This window comes from Eretmochelys imbricata, chromosome 12, assembly GCF_965152235.1.
Source record: "Eretmochelys imbricata isolate rEreImb1 chromosome 12, rEreImb1.hap1, whole genome shotgun sequence".
Taxonomy (NCBI): Eukaryota; Metazoa; Chordata; order Testudines; family Cheloniidae; genus Eretmochelys; species Eretmochelys imbricata.
The window spans coordinates 31281314-31299032 of record NC_135583.1 but is presented as its reverse complement, the minus strand read 5'-3'; the positions used below and the strand labels follow the sequence as shown (position 1 = coordinate 31299032).

The following is a 17719-nucleotide window of genomic DNA, read 5'->3' as shown; positions in this document are numbered from 1 at the left end:
TTGCATTTAGCTGTATTAAAACAAATGTTGTTCAAGCAAGCCAGTTCACCAGGCAATCCAAATCACTCAGTATTTATTATTTACCACTCCACCAGTTTTGTCTCATTGTCAAACTTTACCAGGAATTATTTAAAACTTCTTCCAGATCATTTATAAAGATATTGAATAACATAAGGCTGAGAAGAGATTTTGTATATCCCTACTAGAAACTCCTCCATTAGATTTCCAATTACAGATACTTTGAGATCTGAGTTAGCCCATTTTAAATTCATTTAATATGTGCTACATAAGCTTAATATAATTCTAATTTTTAATCAGAATTTTGTGCGACACTAATCCAAATGCCTTACGGAAGTCTAAGTATATTTTGTCAACTCAGTTATCTTTGGAGCCAAACTTGTAATCTCATTCAAAAAGATATTAACTTGTTTGCAAAAGCTTTTTCATAAAACATGTTGATTGACATTAATTATGCTGTCATTCTTCAATGATTATGTACTGTATCAGCCTTTCTGTGATGTTTGCCAGGATCAATATCAAAATAACCAACCTATTGTTAACCAGATCACATTGTTTTCCCTTTGTAAATATTGGCTCAATTGTTTTTTTAACCCTCTATTACTTTTCCAGTATTCCAAGGTTTGTTAAATATCAACTTTTATGACTCAGATAGCTCCTTGGCCAATTCTTTCAAAACTCTTGGGTGCAAGTTATCTGGTCTGGCAGATATAAAAATGTTTAACTGTAGCAGCTGCTGTTTAGCTAATTAAGCAGTTACAGAAAATTCCCAGTTTGGATGGACAATTGCATTTGCTCTTGCAAAATGGAGCTTTTGAGTCAGCAAAAACTTATCCACAAATACACACACTATGGACCACACCATGACATGAACTCCTACAGGACCATTACACATCTCGTCATGTTCCGCTTCAAGTGCAAAGCGCACTCTTACAACCTTGTCTTCTCAAGAGTAAACACACAGAAACATAGGTCATAGGACTGGAAGAGAACTCCTGGGTTCATTAACACATATACATAAAAACATAAGATTATATACATAGGGAAAAAAAGAAAATGTTATCCTGGGCAAACAAATCTTCCCTGGTAAGATGAGAGAAAGAAAGAACCATGTGAGAGGCATTAGTCACATAGTTTAACACAGTATTGGAAGGAGGTCGGATGAGAAAGGTACAAGATTCTAGACTAGGCTACACCCTTTCCTCTGGCCAAGCTATGCCTGGTGCTGAATGGGAGGGTGGGAAATTGAGGGGAATATGTGGCTTTCCAGCATTTTTCTGTCCTTACCCAAGTCCTGCCACCAGGGACTGGCTTGGCTCCCAGGCAAGTCAGAGCAGTATTAAAGTTGATCTAACTTGTACCAGCTTTTAATGGACACCTAGCATCCTCCTGACCCTGACATGAAGATAGGTTGGCAGAGAATCATGTAGACAGATGGCCTAAACTTGGCAAGGGATTCTGTGAATTCCCCTACATCAGGAGAATCGTCAGGTGCCCTGTGAAGGCAGCTTTATGGAATGTGGGCTGAAGTTCTGGCCCAATAACAAAGTTCTTAATGACTACACTTTGCCATGATTCCACTTTTCACAAACAGAAATTTTGTCATGTTAATTTTTCCTTGTACAGTTGTGGCAAGTGGCAATGGAAATCCGAAAAGAAACTGATGTTACATGACAACAAAAATCTCAATGTGCCATCAATTTATAGATGGAGAAACAATAAAAAAGCTTAATGATTCTGGCTTGATTCAATTCACGCCCCCCGCCCCCTATGGGCCAGAATCCAATCCTTTACTCACACTATATAGCATCCTCATTTGCAAGTAATCATGGTGAACACAATGGAATTATTCACAGAGTAAGATACCATGATTGTGAACAAAATGGATAAATGCAAAGCCTCTCATAGACACATTTCAACAAAACCATTTATTTGTTCACCTTTTTAAAGGCTAGCCTCAATTATTGCTCAGAATTTCCATTTCAGACTTAGTTAAAGTTGTCTTTGGACAATAGGTGACAAATACATGTTAACCCATTGACGTGTTCTGAATACTAAAATTATCTACAGTCAGATCATATCAGAATGTGCCTTTAGGTAATAGTAATTTCATTGATGCTATAGTTGGGAAGTTAAAAATCAAATGAAAAAACAAGACACATGCAAATCAAGGCATATTATCAATTGGAAAAAAAAGGCTATTTTCAGTCTGAGAAGATAGTGGGTGGGAAAATATATTTCTGCTAAGAAAAAGAGCAGACACTTTTACTAAGAAGGAAATACTGAGTTGCTTTGTCCTAAAGTCTCAGTGGAGCAAAGCCTGATGGTTTAACCATGGCATATGGGTTTCAGCCCAAGAGAGCTACAGAGAAAATTTGGAAGCTTGTGTCAAATTTCCTGCTCTCTATATAGCTTTGGCCTAGGTCTCAGCGGTAGTCTCCAGGGATAAAATGATGTACTGCAATATAACAAGCTGCCTGACATTTTGAAATGCCTTAACCCCTGGCTTCCCATCCACCTTTTAGCCCTTGCAGCTTCTCCTCTTACCACTGAGAGCTGTGGGGTATATGATCCAAGAGTTCACAGTAAAGAAAAAAAGTCACCATCTTTTTGTCCTTGTGGTAGTTAATCAGCAATGACTCTTTGCTTAGTTAATAACATTTCCTGCAATATATTCTGTAATGCCAGTTATTGGATAAAAGGTAGGGCTTCTTAATGGCTAATGTTCCCATTCTGGGCGTGTCTGAGTGTGATAGGGTAGCTATGGGACTACACATGGGTACTGGCAGGTTGCAATGCAGGATCAGGGGCTATGTGTTAAAAGATCAAAGAGAAAACATTTGTTTTTTCTGTAAACTAAGAACATCGAATTGACGACAACAAGTCCTCTGGAATTCATAAAGGTAAGCATTGATGCTCCAAACAGTTTGAATCCAAACTGCCGTAATCATGAAAGAAAGAAAACATTCCTTATTCTTCCCATAGGATTCAGATTGATAACTCTTAGGTAACCAAGCTCAGATACTGAAATAGTTTTGCCTCCAAACCAAGAAGTTTGTTTTCCGTCCCAAGAAGAGAACTATGCACCACTGTGTAGATAAGTGCTATTAATTAAAAACTGTGGGCATCACCTCTAGTATCCTAAGTCACATTCTTGCCTCATTCTAAAAATTCAGAACACTCATGTGTTCAATACAGCCTCTTATACATTATCTACCAAATGACCGTGACATACTAGCAAATAGAACCTATCAAATATACATTCTCCTATAGCAGGGATTGGCAACCTTTGGCATGCAGCCTGTCAGGGAAAGCCTCTGGTGGACCGGGATGGTTTGTTTACCTGCAGCGTCCCCAGGTTCGGCAGATCGCAGCTCCCACTGGCTGTGGTTCACCGTTCCAGGCCAATGGGGGCTCTGGGAAGCAGCATGGGCTGGGCCACCTCTTCCCGCAGCCCCCATTGGCCCGGAACGGCGAACCGTGGCCAGTGGGAGCTATGATCGGCCGAACCTGCAGACCCTGCAGGTAAACAAACTGTCCCGGCCCGCCAGCGGCTTTCCCTGACGGGTCGCCTGCCAAAGGTTGCCGATCCCTGTTTTACAGTATTGTACAATCATGATTTCTCTCACAAGGATCACCATTAAAAACTTGGCAATTACTGTATTATTTAGGAGAGTGTTGCACAATGGAATGTACTGTCTGCCATATTCTTCATTTGTTCTGTCCTGCATCTAGCAAAAAGGAGTCTTGGTCCATAACTGGGCTTTTAGGCACTATGATAATACATATAAGTAGTATTAAATAACAACCATTATAAGTACCGGCATGCTGCAAATAACACAGTGAAGTTAGTTTTACTTTCAACTAATAATTGGGCCTGGTCTACACTTAAAACTTAGGTCAGTCAACATAGCTACAGTGCTATGGGGTGTGCAAAATTAAAACCCGAGTGCCATATCTATGCCGAACTAACCCTTGGCGTAGACACAGTGAGGTCAACTGAAGAATGCTTCCCATTGCCATAGCCACTGTTGCTCGGAGAGGTGGAGTTTCCACAGCGGGACACAAAGCCCTTCTATTGTTGTAGGTGACATCTACACTATGAGTTATGCTGGAATAGCTACTGTGCCATGAAAGTCACCATAGTGTAGACGTGGCCTTGGCAAGTTTTTAATGGACACTACCATACACTTTGCTTTTCTCTCCCTCAACAAGTGGCGAGCAGACACCCTAGTGCTGTGGGGTTTTCGTTTTCATGGCACGACCCTTCCAAGGACAAAGTCTGTGATGGAATATTAAATAATGCAAAGCTGCTCTTTCACCCTCCTTACACTTTTCCATTGCCCATTCTTTGTGAAATCCCAGACTCACACTTCTTCACAGCAGAGCCAATGGTTGTTCCACAAATGAAATTTTTCTTCTAGGAAAATTAAAAAAAAATGTTAGAACTTCACAGTGTTAACATGGTGCCCTACAAGCAGTCAAAAATCAGGCTAAACAAACAAACAAACAAACAAGTCTCTTTATGAATGCTAAATAAAAACTGTTATGACTTTGTTCTGCAGCTGAACAAAACCCTTTTGCTTACCAAAAACATGGCTCTTGCCCAAAATGATTAATTGTGGCTTTCTGGTCAATAAAACACTAAATAAAATGAAGAATGGGAATGTAATGTGGCTGAAACTCCCCAGTGGCATTTATTTATTCATTCTTTTCCTTCTTTTTTTTAATTGCTTTTGATTAAAAATGTGATTTTACTTAATATGCCATGAATAAAAAAATGTGAAAGGCTATTAGCATTAAGTTAGCATGATTGCAATGTATAATCTTGGAAGTACCTCTAATAGAGTTGTTTCAATGGTTTCATGTGTTCTGGATGAAAACTGATATTTATCAAACATTTGATCTGATGGGTAATATATTTATGGAGAAACAAAAGATTAACTGGCAAGGAAATCCATTTTGATCAGACTATGTAATGTTCTGTGTATGTGTTACAAATAACCCTATTCCCAAGTGAATTCCTTCCTACTAGATTTGTTTTATTGTTATTATTGTTATTATTACTTTTAGCACTGAACCCATGTGACGTGTGACCATAACAACATCTTGAAAACAACAACCACCACCACCACCCCCCCATTTAAACAAAAATCAAGCATTTTCCTTTTTTTTCCCCAGGGCCAAAAAATAAAGTTTTACTGCTCTACAGTATACAGAGAATGTTTGTTAAATTAAACTTCTGTAGCTTAAACACATCATTTGCAATAACATTTTTAGGATATCAGCCCACACATTTCTGACTGATGTTTCATTTGGAATTATAACAATTTATCTAGCAGACGCATCTGTGTTCTTAACATATGGGTGACAAAGGCTGGAAACTTTCCACGACATTGACCATGCTCCGCCAAAAAAGAAACTGCTCTGATGTAAATATAAACTAATGTCAAAATTCTTTTTAGGTTTTGAACTCTAAACCATCTAAATAGCAAAGAGTTTATGATTGCTGTTTTATTTAAAAAGAAAAAAAAAAGTCTGCAGAAATAGGCCTTGTATGTTGCAAATCTCCATTTTGGCAACCCAAAGAGGGAATATAAGCTTAAAGGCCTGAATTTAACAAACCTAATTATCAAGGCTTAATTAGTACCAAGGGTAAAGCTTCATGGAACACCTGCAGACTTAATTTATGTCCTGACAGAGAGGAACAAGTGTTAATGGGCTGTATTTATGTTAATACCTGAACCTCAGAGAGCCAGTGGGATAAAACAGACTATGCACTAGTTTTCTGTTTCAAGCTACAGAACAAACATAAAAGATTTTAATCTTAATATTAGTTTGCACATAAGTCCTCAGGGAAAGTATAGATCTATTTAAACTTTAAAACTGGAGATGCAGAATCCCAAAGTTGGGGGAGGAGGGGAAGCTAACTTGGAAATTGGTGCAGAAAATATCAAATCAAACAGCACTGGCAACCATTTTCTAAGCACGCTGTGTACAGCTACTGGTCTTTCAAATCCTCTTATTTTATACCTCAAATGCTGCTTTTTGGTGCATGAACTCAGACTTTCATGTGTCTGACTCTTAATACAACTCTTTGCTACATTCACAAGGGTAGGGGGGAGGGTGATAGATTGCCTATGAGTAAGTGTACTAATTTCAGCATTTTGTCTCTGCACATTCAGACATACGGGACATGCTCCCAATTGCCAATGGTGTGACCAACTGGCCTTTGGAAACAGTCTAGAAATAATTTCCCCATGGCACATAGCACCCTCTTATAGTACCGAATGTTTGGAGAAGAACTATGGGATCCAATCAGACTGAGTTCCTTTTCTTCCATACTTAGGTGGAATGTAGGCGCCATTTGATTCCATAATGAGGGAGCTTCTGCCCCTACTCCTTTTGTTAGTAAATATTCTGAAGTTAGGGTTTTATTGTAGATGCATTCATTAAAGTTCCATGGTTTACAGTGCTGTTGCAGCTAGCCTGGTTCTTCCTCACTCTTGACACAGTGAGTGTCATGGCTGGTCAAGACCTCAATGACCCAAAGAAAAACACTGGGCTTATGCAATGTATTCTTAGTAGTAGTTGCCCAGATCCAAAATTTCATTTGCCTCAGGAATACTCACTTCCTCCCTGAACTTGTGCTTAATGTGTAAGGCTTTTACAACTTCAAATAGGCACAGGTGATTCTATACCATCCTGTTGATGGACATTTGACCATTAAGGCACCTGATCTGCTATTGGATTAAATTCCAATTCAGCCAACCTCTCTGGCTCTACAGATACTGAAATTGTAGAAGGAAAAGCAGACTACCAACTTTTGCTGCCCTACTCTTTGGGGATTGTTCTTTTATAGATTCATAGATTTTTAATACAGTCCCAGATTCACAGATTTTAAAGGACAGAAGTGATATCATAACCTTGTCTGATTTCCTATATAACACAGGCCCCAGAATTTCATCAAGCCCATCACTTCTTGTCTTTTACAAATACATCTAATCTTTCCCTACAGACCCTAGTGTAGAATCCACCATAACCTGTATTAAATTGTTCTAATGGCTAATTACTCTCATTGTTAAAAATGTACACTGCATTTTCAGTCTGAATTTGTCCAGGTTAAGCTTCCTGTATTGAATCACATTTATGCCTTTGCCTGTTTACCTAGCCCTCTACTATCAGACATCTTCTCTCGATGTAGGTACTTACAGACCATGATCTAGTCACCTCTTAACCTTATTTTTAATATATTAAATAGACTGAGATTATCAAATCTCTCACATAAGGCAGGCTGACCTGACCTCGAATAATTCTTGTAGCTCTTTTCTGAACCGTTTTCTTTTTTTCACCGCTCTTTTAAAGTGTGGACACCTGTGGTGAAAGCACTATCCAGTAATGGTCTTGCCAATGTTGCATACAAACATAATAATAATAATAATGCCACTTCTTTACTCCTCTTTGATATCCCTCTACCTATACATCAAAGGGCTGCATTAGCCCTCTTAGCCACATATGTATGCAGTCCATCCCTACATTACATAAAACACGGATTTATTGTTTTACACAACTTACCAAAGTATATAATCCACTAGATTCCCTCATCGCTAAAGCATCCATTATTATAAGTAGGGCCAAGTTAATTATTCACAAGTAATGCATTTCACAAATTCTTTTATTTCTCTTCATAAATTGTCAGCAAACTGACTATGGAGTTCCCAGATTTACTTAAGATTCAGAATTATTCATACATTTATCCTGCAAATCTTCGCAAATATTTGCAATTCACACTGTGCTTGCTAGTTACATCAGTCTTGTAGTATTGTTTGTCCTTTCAGATTAGATACATTACAGACCAGATCCACAAAGGAGTGTAATTGCTATTGATTTCAATTAGAGTTAAGCACCTAAATACCTTTAAAAATCTGGATCCATGTGACCAACCAATACACCTGAACTGCACCATAGTAAAATTTAATATACAGTTTGAAACTGTACCAGAGAATATTCAAGGTGAAATTTTGTTCCTTTGTGAATATTCATACTAGGGAGCTCAAGCCCTCCAATGCTCCAGGGAATAGCAAACACAGTTAATTCAAAGTTCTCTTTTGAACTCACATAAATATTAGCGTAAAATGTTTCTTCAATTGTTGGCACGGTTCTAATTCTATATAACAAAGTCACAGAGGACTAGACTGTGCTTTTTACACCTGGCCCTGGAACAAGGTGTGGCTTGTAGCTATGGGGTATGTCTACACTGCAATTAAAAATCCATGGCTGGCCCATGGCAGCTGACTGCGTGTCCTGGGGCTCAGGCTAAGGGGCACTTTAATTGCAGTGTAGATATTTGGACCCTGTGAGGTGGGAGGGTCCCAGAGGTCAGGCTGAAGCCCAACCTTGAATGTCTACACCACAGTTAAGCAGCCCCTCGGCTTGAGAAGCAACAGCCTGAGTCAGATGGCACTGGCCATTTGCAGGTGTCTAATTGCAGTGTAGACATACACATGATGGCCCAGGAGAAGCCCTGCAACTAAGGAGCTGGGACTCTCTGTTCTCCACTTGCACTGGGAAGAGAACTAAGTTTCTTCATCCCTTTTAATTGAGCATCTTACTCCCTATTTTGTGCCAAGTCAGCTGATGAATGGGATAGCCCAGATCCAAGACTCGTCCCACTTTCCAGGCCTCCCCACTCACCTGCTCACAAGAGAGAATATTCAAGAGGTCCCTGTGTTACCCGGGGTTCTTTCAACCCAAAGCTCTTGGTTTCAGGCACTTTACTGGTTTGCCAAAGTTTCCCCATACACCTGCTCAACCCACCTGAAACAGATTCACAATATGATCAGGATTAACCAGAGAGTAAGATGGGAGACCTTCCCTGCACAGCTGAATAAGGTGTGTGAAAAATCTACCCTCTCTCTCTTTAACCTAAAGGCCTGACAATAGTTTTACTATCAAACACTCTTTACAAATACACTGCCTGTGGGTCTCTACTGCGACTCAAGAGAAAGGACTGCAAGTAGAACTTCGTTAAACTGATACTCTCCCCTTTTTGAACGTCATCAGGCCAACTCCTACAGAATAATATCTTCGAGTTTAGTTTTATTTTAAAGCTGTCTTAATGACCAAGGTTACAGTTTTAATGGGGCCATTTATGAGAACTGAAACTGATTAAAAATAACATTAACTTTGATAAGGAGGAATGGGGAGTTGCTGTTACAGAGGTCCATAAGGAAAATCAGTTCTATCAGACTGTTTAAACAAAGCTTCCTCCACCCACCCTTTCCAAAGAGACACTGCAAACAGCATATTTTAACTTTTGCCCTGTTCTATTTTTTCTTGTAATCCCCTGTAAAATATTGACACTAACATTTCTTCTCCTCCTGCTTTTTCTTGGCAATGAATGTTGCTCTCACCAGAACCACCACTCTCCTCTCCTCATTTTACTGATGCACAAACCATCATTGATTTCCAGTGCCTGCTCTTTCTTATTGTCCTGGGCATCAGTGAAAATGTCACCAGGGCTGTTTGCACAGCTGTGAAAATAGGGTTTGTTACAGGGTACTGTTACAGTGTTGTCAGCTTAAAAGTGTTGCAGACCCCCATATGAAAAATTATAGGGATTTGCATTGTCCTGTGGGAACCACCAAACAGCCTAACCTCTATCTTGAACTCCTTCTGCCTGAGGACTAATTTCCCAAGACTGCATTAGGTACTTGAATAGCTTTGGGCAAGGTCATCCAGGCCAGCTGAGGTGCGCTCAACACAAGATCATCTTTATGTTCCCTAAATTGGTAACCAGTTCCCAGTGTAAATCAGAGGAGGCTTTTCCTCAGGCTTTTCCAAAATAAATCCAGTTTCTCACAACCCCAAGGTGTCACTCCAACCACCAAGGAACACAGAGGCACAGGGATGATCTGGACACCCTCTGTCACTCAGACATGCCTGCTTCACTATGGTAGCTCTGTGACACCTAAGGATTCCCTTAAGGAAAGGGTCAAATCCATTGACTGAATGGCTGCTTTGTACGGGTAGTGATGCAAAACAGAGTGGGGCCCCTCTGTTTTGTTTTTTTTTAATTATTTGAGGAAATGCAGGACTGTGTGGACAGCTGAGGACTGTGTGCAGGACACTTCCTGAATTCCTCACACGATTACTGTGACAACATTGTAACTCATGGTCACTATGACATCTCCCCAGCAGAGCAAAACTGTTATGCGTAGCTGTGGTCTAGTACTTAGAACTTGCAGCTAGGATCTCCCAAATTCTAACTGGAGCTCTGCTACTGACTGACTCTGTGACCATGGGTTAATCATTTAGAGTACATGTAGGGCTCAGCCTTTGGTAAACCACAAACATCTGTGTCTTGGAATGTCAGTTTCAAAATGCTAAACTAGACACTCAGCAAATTAGCAATCAAATATCTTAAGTCACAAGAGGAACAAAAATGCCAGCCTACACATACCCTCTACCCCTCTGTACCTGGGTTTCATCATCTACGAAAATAGGGATAATACTGCCAATCCTCCAGGGGAGTTGTGAAGGTTAATTAGTTAATTTCTGCATGCATTTTAATAAATGTGTGCTGAAAGTGCCAGTTACATTATTAACAGTAAAACACTCTCTTTATATCCTCAGAACTTCACAAATGGTCATTTCCTAAATTGATCTGCAACTGAGGTTTGATAAAAAGAAAAAGAAAGACAAAATGAATGGAAGTAAAGAAGATGATTAACAGACTTTGCTTGCTATTTTTATCAGGCAAGTTCATATCTCTTGTAAGAAAATTCTTGATCTGTGACAAATTTATCAGACCTTGAAATGTGGTTTTCAAAACCGGATATTACACATTAACACAGATCTAATATGTATGATCATTATGGAAACAATTCAGCCACATTGATTTTTTTTTTCATGAACAGCAATAATATTGATGTGTAACACATAAGTTCTCACACATCCACACACACACACATATGCGTTCTCGTAAATCGACACTAGCACAGTGTTACGGGAAGAATAGGGTTGCGGCCGCAGGGCTGATAAGCGTAGGATTTTGCAATGTCTTTTCCTTTCGGTCACATACCCACATTTAAGAACTATGTGTTGTTGGTATATTTTGTAGAACTGGCTGTGAGATGATAAAACGGAAACAACCCATTAATCAGATAAATTCTCAATGAAAATTCTGAGAATTAAATTACAAATCCTGGACGAATTTAGTCATCAATTTCTCAAAACATCTGTGGCATGGAAAGCTGGAGATCTTCTTGAGGTCTAAAAGGTCAACTTCATAAGTTTCTAAAAAGCACAAACAACGTTTGTCATGCACAGTTTCTGTCACATCTCTTTATTTCTTTAACCTCTTTTCTGATTTCATTTCATCCTATTTTAATATGGTCCTCTCCTCCCTCCGTCAGCCCTTCCCACAGAATCACTCAGGCTGAAGAAACACATGAGTAGGTTGTGCAACCATGACACCTAAGCTGGTCCCTGGACACGTTAACCAATTTGTTGCATACAAAAATAGAAGAGCATTCAGGTTGTGCTGAAGATTAACAAATCAAACTGCGGCAATAATACCGAAATAGATACAGTAGACAGCTATATTCTAGATACAGGTATTTCTGGTTAGTAAGAATACTGAAGCTAAACAAGAAGAATAATTTAAAAAAGAAGTCCTAGGACTTTATTTTCCATGTGATCTAACATAAATTAAAATGAATATCTGTTTTGGTTCAGTAGTTACATTTGTATAAGGGTCATCTTTTGCTCAGCAGGAGCAGACAGGGATGAGTTTGGATTTATGGGGACTTTCATTTTTGCTTCATTAACATTTCTATTTTCTTGTTTAAATATATTTTTATTTAATGTTTTGAAAAATGGATTCTCAATTTAATCTCAGTTCAGCCTCCTAAATTCGACATGTTTTGGGTGTTGGGGGAAGAGGAAAGCACAAATGAAAAGAACAAAAGGTGGGAGAGTGGAACCTATCCATTGTTGCATTTTCAGATTTTGGACTCAAAGAAAATCATTACGACTTGAAATATTTTCCATGCTTGCTCGAAAATCCATAAAATGAGCAATTGCTCATCAGAGTATGAGTTATGTATGCAAAATCTCCTGCACTCAAAATTGGGCCAATGGATGACTGAAGACTTACAACATTCGTTAAACTTCCTACTCTGCACATGCCAAAGGAATGAAGGGTAAAAATGACAGAATGAAGAGAGGGTTCCAAGTCACTAAACTGTAGAGACGGTGTAATCTTTTTTGAAGGGGATATTGTGGCTGCACTGCAGTGCTGGAAAGTTGTTAGTGATGCTGCAACCAACCTCAGTATGTTGGACTTTCAGCAGAAAGAAAATGGTCAATGAGGAGTGCATAAGAATGAGAAAGAATAAGAATAAAGAGCTCTAACAACACAGCACAAGCTTTTCCACCACTTATTTTTAATTATCTGAGGTTAAGCATAAGCCACTGCATTTTTGTTACATTTTGTTTTATTGACTGGGTATGTGTTTTAATAACATGCAATCAAATAAGGAAGGAATAAATGGAGGCCACTTTATGAATAAGACATATAAGCTTTAGCTGACACAGTAAATATACAGACAGTGTCTTCCTGTACACATGGGAGTGCTTACTTAAACTGAAACTTCAATATACCTCTAACAAATCAAACTGAGTCAGCACTCTTAGCCCAAAATAGTAGCTGAGACTCCTGTGAGTTAACATGCAAGTTCAAACACTATAAACATTATGGGCAACTGAGATCCTTATTGTCTTGAAGCATTCAAAACAGCAGGTTTCCAGGAACTGTCTGTTTTTAAAAGAAGAGTTTAGAAGTTTTTTTTTCAGCCCTTAGACTGTTGCGAGCTACCTGTAATTACAGACACATCATTTCAAGATGTTGTCATTCAAAGGCCCAAGGCAAAAACAGTGCACACTGGATCATTTTGCAAGGTCCTTAAGGTGCCTCCGACAACAACTACAATAGTATACTTGGAAATTATACGAAGCTTTATATTTTCAGGACACCACACAAACTTTAATTAATTGTTATATGCAGTGTTGTAGCCATGTTGGTCCCAGGATATTAGAGAGACAAGGTGGATGAGGTAACATATTTTATTGGACCTGCTGCTGTTGGTGAAAGAGACAGGCTTTTGAGCTCACACAGAGTCTTCTTCAGGTCTGGGACATGTACTCCAAGGTGGAATAGATTGTTTAGCATAAGTAACTACTTATGCTGTTCCATCTTGTATTTTGCTGTGACACTCGGAGTACATTTCACAGACCTGAAGGAGAGCTGTATGTAAGCTTAAAAGCTTGTCTCTCTCACCAAGAGAAATCGGTCCAATAAAAACATATTACCTCATCCATCTTCTCTTTCTAAACTTTAAGTAATTCTCACATCATTACTATGAAACATTACCACCCCCTTTTTACAAATGGTCAAAATGAGGCACATGGAATTAAACTGATTTCCCTTTGACCATGTAGTGAGTCTGGGGCAGAATTTCAATTCCCTTTCTCAAAAAGAAAGGAGTACTTGTGGCACCTTAGAGACTAACCAATTTATTTGAGCATAAGCTTTTGTGAGCTACAGCTCACTTCATCGGATGCATAATTTTCCACTTTATGCATCCGATGAAGTGAGCTGTAGCTCACGAAAGCTTATGCTCAAATAAATTGGTTAGTCTCTAAGGTGCCACAAGTACTCCTTTTCTTTTTGCGAATACAGACTAACACGGCTGCTACTCTGAAACCCATCTAATTCCCTTTCTATAGTTCCTGACGCATGGCCCCACACTTAGATCCCTAAAACAAAATATCTCTAGTATTCTGTATTTATCCTCAGTTTAGTGGTCTGACCTGGTGGAAGACAAAGATAGGGCTGACGTGTCCCTGCACTCCTAAATTCTGTGATTTACATTAAAAAGCTACATTTTGGAGAACACACACGACTGGTAATATTGTTTCCTGGACTTTTATCACAGCCACAGCTTTCTGGTCACCATTCCCTGCAGTCTCAGCCAAAAATGAGGCTGATGCAACTTCCACTGGAAGTTGAACAAGACACAGTCAAGATAAGGGAACTACAAAGATGGCACAAAGCCACCGTTTTGCAATCTCCCCCAGGTTCAGTGCCACATAAAGTTCAGCTGGACCTGAGGCTTGAGGCCACAATCTCTAAAAGGCCACAGAGGGCTAGAGTTTTCATTTTAAATACTGAGTTTGACTTTTATTTATGTAACTCTACTTATTCCAGGATGTGTGCTTCTGCTAATAGGCTCCAGACAGGGCCAGCGTTAGACTTGCTTGGGCCCAGGGCAGACACTAAGGAGTGGGCCCCCACCCTGCCTCCCTTGCCTGCTTACACATTGGATTGTCACAATATTTCTCAATCCCAAGCCCCACCATTAAGGGTTGAAGCCGAAGCCACACCATGTGGGGTGAAGCTGAAGCCTGAGCCCCACTGCACAGGTCTGAAGCCTGAGCCCTGCCGGAGGGGGCTCCCTGTGGCATGAGGCCCCAGGAAATTGCCTTGCTTGCTACCCTGTAACGGTGGGCCTGGCTCCAGAGAAGAGCCTGGAAATATCCTTTTGTCTGTAATGAGTAATCTTTTATCTCTCTCTTGTATCCTCCCAGTAACCTGAGTTTGGACATCCCAAAACTCCTTTGCCCTCTTTTTAAAAGAACTTGTTGAAGTTGGTTGATTGAAAAGGTGCAAGAGGGTCTCACTACAGAGGGCGATATAACAACATTAAAAACTGTTTATAAAATGAATTATTATTTTTTTAAAATCACCCAAGTATGATTTATCGTATTAATCTTTAGCTCTTCTGCATTGTTAAATACCGTATTAAAATAATAAATTAGAATATTTTGGACATGGATTCAGAAATTAAACCAATTTGGGAAAGGGAATGATCCAAAGAAGTCTTCATTTTCATCCTAAATTAGCTCCACTATATCTACAATTAACATATATTTGCCAGGTTGCAATAGCAAGCAAGCAATAAGGAAACTGTAGGATAAAATGTCATCTGAATGTTTCAGCCTTAACTCTGAAAAATTCCTTGCATCTGTGGATTTAGATCAATGCCTTGATATTACTTTGACTATTACAAATTGTAATTCTTAGTGGTTTTATGATGTTTTAAAATACAGAAATGCAGGCTCCTCACAAAGCCTTTATTCAAAGCAGTCTTATATTTATTGTAATGTCTGATACCTTTAAAATCTGAAAATAGAGAAGAGGTACCAATTAAAGGAGGAGAGTAATTCTTCCCACCAAACAAAACAACAGAATTCTGAGGCACGGAGATCTGCATGGAAAGTGGCTAAAATTTTGAGAGGCAGGGCAAGAGAGATGTATGGATTGTGCTATGGCTTTTAAAGATACCATGAATGATGTTTGAAATATTTAGTAGGGAGAGTGCTCTCAAACATAAAAAAACCATAGCATATAGAGACCAGACATTTATCCTGGACACACAATCTCGCAAGATTCACCCTGGGACCAAGCAAGTACTAGAAGCAAAGTACCTCCTTCATATTCAATGGGACAAAAAGGGTGCTTATCAAGAGAAAATCATGAAATTTTAAGGTAAAACTCACAAGCACAAGTCTGTGCAATTGAGGCTTGATTCAATTCCCATTGAAGTCAATGGCGAGATTACGATTGGCTTTAATGAAAGTTGGAACAAACCCATATGCTGTCATCACTGATGTTTCTAATATTGCAACGGCTTAATTTCCTTTTTCCCGCTTTGAGAGAAGTGAAATTAAGGTGCAAGATGGTATCTGTGACAGCAGCAACAGAACCCTAGACTACAGGCTATAAAAAATAAAAATATGCAGAAAGGAGGAGGTTCATAAATAATTACATCACTCATACCCATGATTGGGTGTTCACGGCTATTCATGGTGTGAAAACTGGGGCCCATAAAACATCAGCAAGTTTCTAAACATTGCTGAACACTATATTTTTAAATCCTCAACTCTATTTTTTAATCCCCTGATCTAAAAGTCATAAAAACACACTAAGAAACTATTCTGCTTATTAATTTGATACCAAACTGGCTAAGCAATATCTCCCTATCATTAGCCTCTACTTCCTCTCATATATGAAATTTACATTTCACAGTGTCAATGTCCTTAGAAGAGGAGAAAACCTTGCATTCAGAATCATTAGTCATTTTTCATGGTCTGGAGGTCCTTCTCGACCAATTCAGTAAAGAAGGATGTTACACTAAAGAGACAGGATTGCTGCTAATGACAGGCAACAGTTCAATATTCTATACCACCTTAAAAAGTTTCAGTAACTGAAGGTGTTCTCACATTAATTCTTTGCATCAATTATTGACAGAGAATTTAATTTAAAGGCAACTAGTCAGTAACCTGGGGGTGCTGTTTTAAATAATTTATAATTGCTGCATAGGTGTAATCATATTGCTATTGATTAAGATCCACTCACTTCTACCAGTCCAGCATGCCTTCTGCTAATTATTTGTAGTGATATCACCTTTTTAACTCTGTAGTCCCTGGTAATAGGAACTCATTATAAAAATAGTTTAATAAAGTACAATCTTTTAAAGTTTATTTGATTAGTCCTTGCAGGGCTGTTGAGAAAGTGTATTTAAATGAACATAAAACTAGAAACAGAAGAAAGGATATCCTGAGATCAAAAAGACAGTCTACTAATTTTGAGGTGAGAGCTAGAAAGCTCAAAGCAGCATGCATTATGATTACATATATGAATGACAATTAAGATAAATCTATCATATTTCCCCCCTCTCCTGCAATTGCTACATATGTGAAACTCCCATTTAAAACTGTGGAAAGAAAAGGAGTACTTGTGGCACCTTAGAGACTAACCAATTTATTTGAGCATGAGCTTTTGTGAGCTACAGCTCACTTCATCAGATGCATACCGTGGAAACTGCAGCAGACTTTATATATACACAGAGAATATGAAACAATACCTCCTCCCACCCCACTGTCCTGCTGGTAATAGCTTATCTAAAGTAATCATCAGGTTAGGCCATTTCCAGCACAAATCCAGGTTTTCTCACCCTCCACCCCCACACACAAATTCACTCTCCTGCTGGTGATAGCCCATCCAAAGTGACAACTCTTTACACAATGTGCATGATAATCAAGTTAGGCCATTTTCTGCACAAATCCAGGTTCTCTCACTCCCTCACCCCCCTCCAAAAACCCACCCCCATACACACACAGACTCACTCTCCTGCTGGTAATAGCTCATCCAAACTGACCACTCTCCAAGTTTAAATCCAAGTTAAACCAGAACATCTGGGGGGGGGGTAGGAAAAAACAAGAGGAAATAGGCTACCTTGCATAATGACTTAGCCACTCCCAGTCTCTATTTAAGCCTAAATTAATAGTATCCAATTTGCAAATGAATTCCAATTCAGCAGTTTCTCGCTGGAGTCTGGATTTGAAGTTTTTTTGTTTTAAGATAGCGACCTTCATGTCTGTGATTGCGTGACCAGAGAGATTGAAGTGTTCTCTGACTGGTTTATGAATGTTATAATTCTTGACATCTGATTTGTGTCCATTGATTCTTTTACGTAGAGACTGTCCAGTTTGACCAATGTACATAGCAGAGGGGCATTGCTGGCACATGATGGCATAAATCACATTGGTGGATTTGCACCAACCCCTCAGACAG

The 17719-nt window shown here is 39.1% G+C and overlaps 1 protein-coding gene across 3 annotated transcripts in view; it reads right to left on the bottom strand.

Moving 5' to 3' along the window:
• Positions 1-17719, bottom strand: part of WWOX (WW domain containing oxidoreductase) — a 681681-nt gene that overhangs the window by 198735 nt on the left and 465227 nt on the right. The window contains exon 9 of one of the 3 annotated variants that reach the window (XM_077831293.1): positions 8812-8835. The exons of the other annotated variants lie outside the window; for them this stretch is intronic. Coding sequence (XP_077687419.1) covers positions 8827-8835 — 9 coding nt within the window. The 3' untranslated portion in view covers positions 8812-8826. Of the gene's footprint in view, positions 1-8811; positions 8836-17719 lie in introns of those variants that run through there. 3 annotated transcript variants of the gene reach the window in all.